Here is a 6,000-nt window from a genome sequence, read left to right on the forward strand (position 1 = left end):
GGAGGACGGGGGCAGCGGGACCGGGCATCCGCCGCTCCCGTCGTCCGGGGCGAGAAAATCCCCGTTCGCATCTGCGGATCCGACAAGTCGGATCCGCGTAACTCGGGGACTGCCTGTGTGTGTATGTATATGTATTATATATGGTATGTTAGCTAGCGTTATGTAGTCACATAAACAGACCCATTAAATTAAAAATTATTCACTGAAATAGGCAAAGTGCCTATTGTTTAGAATTCAGTCTATTTTAAAATAACTGAGGGTGTAGCGTGCCTGCATACCAAGATATGTAATTTAAATTATTACATTCTTCCATACTAACTATTTAAACATTATGACCTCCTTGATATTCTTACCAGCATTGTACTATATATAAAAAGATTATCCAAGTAAGGCAATATGGATTAATGTTTGTAAAACAATATTTACAAATACTGTTTATTATTTGACAGTGCTCTGTGTATCCTTAGAAGCCTCACAATAAAGATAAGATAATGAGTAGGCTTGATTCTCTCATGCCCTAGAACTATATTGCACTTCAGTGGCAAAGATACCCAAAAGCAGTGATCTCACTTCCCTATATACATTGGGAATAAGACCCAAGTAGGGGACACTATCTTGCTTACAGCCAATGAAATGGCTCTGTGGAACCCCTCTCCCCAAGCTCCTGGAATTTGGGCATTCTGGAGGAAAACTAGAGCAATGCTGCTGTGTGCTTATTTGTGGCCTCCTATGACTTCCATAGAACTGTGGACAGTGCAGATTTACAGCAGCCTTGAGGCTAATCTAACAAAAAAATACATACTGCAAAGTTTTCTGTATTTGACTTCATATTAAATAAACATTTATAATCATGCACCTTGTCAATTCTTTTAAAATGTTATGGAGGAAATAAATACTAAAAATAAGGTATTGGTTAATAACTTGGGTGCCACAGTGTCACACATCTGAACAAGCATATATGACCTCAATATTAGTGCACAAGACAAAACTCACTCCACTCATGGATGGAAAATCTTAGAGGGAACACTGTGGAGCACCCATCTGCAGTCGGCTCAGTGCGGCTGGAGTCCGATGGCAAGTGGGGAGCTGCTCTAGCCCCCACCAGTTAACCTCTCACATCCCTACTCTTTACCCACAGCAGACTGCTGTCATCAACTGGGGCAAGTTCTCAATAGAAATCCTACATCCTTGCAATCAAATATCACATCTACAGAAAACACCTGCCAGCATATTCATAGAGTAGAATGAGTAACTATTCCCTCTGGTCTCCTTAAGTGCCTTCAGTCTACTTTTAGCACCATCTCAACCAAAGCAGCAAACACCGCCTCCACTACAAAGCAAGAGAAATAAAAAACTAAATACAAATAAAAATAATCAATTTATATATAGTAATTCTAACATCCTAACTCATGAAGCTAAAGCAAACATGCTTTAGACCAGTGGTGGGCAACCTGCAGGCCTACTGGAGCTCCATGTGTGGTCAATGGTCCCTCTGGCTACCCCACATCATCCATGTGCCTCTCGTTCTGCACTTCATGCTCTTCCCCATCCTGCCCAGAATTTTTGGAGGAGCCTAATACACATTCTCTTCTTGCTTCAGCGCCTCCTTCCCAGAGCTGGAATTCCATGCTCAATGAATCAGCTGTTCATGGGGTTCCAGATCTGGGAGGGAGAGGAGTGGGGTTGGAATCCAAATCAGGCGATTCACATTCTCCAAAAGTGCTGTGAGGGACATGGAGAGGCAGGTAAGTGCGGGGCCCTGGTGTGTGAGAGGTGCATGGGGGAGAAGGGGCAGATAGTGGGGCCCACAAGTGGAATCCCAGTGGGCTGCAGGCTGCTGCGGCCCACTGAAGTGAAGGAGGGCCACTCATGCAGCCCACCCACCATTCCTGCTTTAGACACTAGACCAGTAATTTTTAACCTTACTGCAGCCTGAACCCCTTTGGTTTTCAAAATATGTTCTTGCACCCCTTATTAAAAATCGTTGAAATATATCTTAGGTTTAAAGAACTGACCTATCAGAAAAATCTGGCATGTCTCTCACCCCCAGAAAGGGCATCTCACACCCCAAAGGGTGCATGCACCCCAGGTTAAAAACCACTACATTAGACCAATACCAGAACAACCAACAGAAAAACAAGCCACAATGTGACACAAGCTGTTCGGACATCATTGATTGCAGCCAAATAAGCTTGGGAAAGGGATGACAAAAATAAAAACCAGGTTTTTGAGAAAGTTCCTGCCCCCTCATCCAATCATATTTCCTCGCCCACTGATTTTATCTCAGGATACAGATGCTCTCATCTACTCTCATGCAAGGGCAATCAAAGTCCACTTTGGCCTATATATGCTCATAGCAGCCACATGTAACTCTCACCACTTGATTTCTGCAGCCATTTTGCAACACACCGACTTTATGTGCTCATTCAATTCCCAGAATATCTGATTAAACATTATAATGGAATTCAGTGTGTGAGTAGTCAGCAAAGGTAAAAATAAGAATGGAGAAGCAGCATAAACTAACATAATAAACAAATCAGAACAGGGTTTGGCTATTTAAATAAATAAAAGAACCATTATCGACCTTAAGCTTTGTGCACTAGGTTTCAGAGAAAAAATATTTTTAGTTAAGCTTTAGTGCAGACAAGGGCCTTTAATGACCTTTACAATTTGAGGATCTAGCAAAGGCTGGTAGACTGAAGACTTACACATATGCTTAACTTTTATGCACTGTGAAAAGTCTACTTAGTCACTAGAACTTCTCAGTGTGCAAAGTTAAGTGTGTGCTAAATCTTTGCAGAATTGGGATGTAGTACCCTTGGTATCAGCACGAGCCATTTTTCATACAGTCAGAAACAGGCTTCAGTGTGATAATGCTGCTGAGTCACTGCTATTTTACAATATTAATCATCAGCGACTTTAAAACAAGCTATGGGACTGGACTTTGCGTAGCCATCTGGTTTATTCAATTCACATCCACATGCTGACTGGGAGCACAGTGAATGCAAGCCACTCCCCAAAATCAGAAAAGCAACATTTCATACACGTCAGCAACAACACAAAGCAGCAGAGAATCAGAGCCATGAGGAGAATCCTGCCTCCACTTCACCCCGTAGCAAAACTTAGTGGATTGAATGTTGCACTTAGGTCCATAGGACCCAACGCTGCGGGACCATGTCAGAACTAAAAATTGTGATGTAGATTTTAGGTTTAGGCTGGAGTCCAGGCGTGAAAACACCACAAAGCAGGTGGGTCTCAGAGCCTAGACTCCAACCCAAACCTGAATGTCTAGACTGCAATATTTAGTCCCCAGGTCTCAGCAGAGAAGGACTGGCCTGGCAGGATACCGGGAATTTCCTGGTGGGCCGTTATGTCCACATGCCGCTGCCCCTCACTCTGAGTGGCTCCGCATCTGCACTGTATATAGCACGCAGAGCCCGACCCACCATCTGCCGGACATGACGCAGGGGGCGGGGCTTGAGGGGCACACAGATGTGACGGGAGGGCCGCTCTCAACCCATTTCCTGGGCCTATTTTGATTGCTAGTACACTCCTGGGTATCAGCTCCATGAGTTTAAGTCAACTGACCATGGGTCTGGGACTCTGTTAGGATCACAAAGACCAGTAATATTTGCTTCTGAGGGTTGTAAAATTTGGTATTTCAGTTGAGTAAGTTGTATAGAGCACTTAAATTTTCCAGTGCAGCTGCCCCGTGAGTCTGCCAGAGGATAGCTATGTTATGTTCTCAGCAATGCTTATCAGATAATTGACAAGCTTGTCAACTAGTCGCTCCCCACCCCTTTGCTGCCAATATCAGAAAGAGAGACTGAGGGGGGAAAGGAAGGAGGGTACTTCAAAGTGGCAGCGCCAGGAGGTGCCTGGGGCCAGACCCTGGGCTCCACACGGTGCTGCCGCTTTGAAACACGGCTGTGGGTGCCCGGTGTCAGGCTCCTCCCAACATTTCAAAATGGCAGCACCACAAGAAGCCCAGGACTATGTCTACACTTGCGGCTTCTTGCATGAGAAATATGCAAATGAGGTTAAGCGTGGAATATCACCGTGCCTCATTTGCATACCTCATGAGCCACCATTTTTGCAGAAGAGGCTCTTGCGCCAGAAGGAGCTGTCTACACTGCCCCTTCTTGTGCAAGAAAACCCCTCTTGTGGAATGCCATTATTCCTGAAAATAATCCACATAGCGGCATTGTGCAAGAGGGGTTTTCTTGCACAAGAAGGGGCAGTATAGACAGCTCCTTCTGGCGCAAAAAGCCTCTTCTGGAAAAATGGCAGCTCATTAGGTTTGCAAATGAGGCGCGGCAATATTCCACGCTTAGCCTCACTTGCATATTTCTCATGCAAGAAACCGTGAGTGTAGACATAGCCCAGGAGTCCCCAGTTGACCCCGGGCTCCACATGGCACTTTCACCTTTAAAGCATAGCAACAGCCTTAGAGCGGTTTCTACACTTCAAAGGTGCAGACGCCCAATCCACTAGTCAAACAGTGAATGCAAAATGCATGGACTATTCGATTAGTCAATTACCCACAATTTAACATCCCTATTGCAAACTCGGCCACAGTGCACTAGGGAGACCCTGTAGCTCAGGCCTGCAAAGCAAGAGGGCTTAGAGCCGCTCCACAGCGGGAATCGGGTTCTGACCCAGCCCCGAGCGGGCCCGCTGGCCTCTAGACCTGGAGCCAGGGAAGGGCGGGCTTGGAGGGCTCTTCAAAAGGAGGTCAAACCGGAGTCGGGGCTCAGCATGGACGGGGCCAGGCGGTCACGCTGCGCGCCCAGACTAGGTGCTGCTGGCCAGCGCCCCCATGCCCCACGCCGGGGCCAGGGCGCACCGGTCACCGCCCGGCCCCGCACCCGGGCAACGCGCCGCCCCAGGAGCGCGCGGCGCGCGTCACTCACCAAGAAGCGCGTGGAGCTGGTGCCCTGGTCGATCGAACCCACCAGCGGCCCCAGCACCACCCGGTCCGACGCTGCCATGGGAGCCGCTCGCGAGACGCGTCTCCCAGGCGACCCTGGCCGCGGAGTGCGGGGCAAAGCGCGCGCGCGCCGGCGCCTCCAGCTGGCTCTGCCTGCGCGCCTCACCGGCTCTAGTCTAAAGCCCGGCCCGGGGGGCGGGCAGCGGGCGTCGGCCATCACGCTGCACCGCCGCAGCCAATCCGCGCCCGGGCCGCGAGCCGCCAGAGCCAAGGTTCGATCGAGCTGGGACTGAGCCTGCGCGTGCAGCGGGGGCGGTCACCTACTGCAGCAGCCTCGACAGCTGGTCCCGGGAGCGGCGTGTCCTGGGTCTAGCTGCTGGCGGGGCGGGGGCGGGGGCGGGGGTGTGTCTCGTCCTCGCTGGTTGTGCTCCTGGAAGCTGAGGGCTTCCTCGTCACCCTCCGAAGTTGCTTTCCATGTGGATAAAGCTGCAAATGAACGTTCGTTGTCTCTGGCACTGCCTTGCTTGGGTTGCAATGGAAACAAAGGCAAAACCACGTTCTTGCGTCTAGGACAAAGTTAGTTATCAGCAGCGTACACACCACATGTTAAAATTATATTACCCGCCTATGTACATATTCTTTACACGCCAGTTGTGCAATTTAATAAATCAAGGTCTGAGCAAAGACCTGACCTGAATGGGCTGCTATGTTCAACAGCCTCATGACATCAAAAGTTAGGTGTCAGGCACTTACAGCCAACTCTATTAGACTCATTTAGCACAGGCACTCTTTAAGCTTTCCCCTTCTCCCTCCCTATCCCCTCTGATTGACAAGATTTATTTACCTTCTCTTTCCCTCTCCATCCTCTCTTTTTCTGGTATTTATTTGTAACTCAACCCCTTGCACCATTCATCTAAAGAAGTAGATTGTGCCCACGAAAGCTCATGATACCATCTACATTTCTTTTTAGTTTCTAACATGCTGCAAGACTATTTGTTGTTTAACTTGTGCAAATGTGAGGGTACGTCTACACTGCAAGCTTCTTTGAGAATAAGCATTTCCAGAAGATA

General features: G+C 48.3%; 1 protein-coding gene across 3 annotated transcripts in view; it reads right to left on the minus strand.

The window, feature by feature from the left end:
• GK (glycerol kinase) overlaps positions 1-5,159 on the minus strand; it is a 49,142-nt gene extending 43,983 nt beyond the window's left edge. Inside the window, exon 1 of one of the 3 annotated variants that reach the window (XM_075913273.1) lies at positions 4,914-5,159. In XM_075913273.1, the coding sequence (XP_075769388.1) occupies positions 4,914-5,147 (234 nt within the window). In that variant the 5' untranslated portion in view covers positions 5,148-5,159. The remainder of the gene's footprint in view (positions 1-4,913) is intronic. The other 2 variants (XM_075913274.1, XM_075913275.1) reach the window with 2 other exon arrangements.
• Between the last annotated feature and the right edge of the window lie 841 nt (positions 5,160-6,000).

The sequence above is a fragment of the Pelodiscus sinensis genome, chromosome 1 (assembly GCF_049634645.1).
Source record: "Pelodiscus sinensis isolate JC-2024 chromosome 1, ASM4963464v1, whole genome shotgun sequence".
NCBI lineage: Eukaryota > Metazoa > Chordata > Testudines > Trionychidae > Pelodiscus > Pelodiscus sinensis.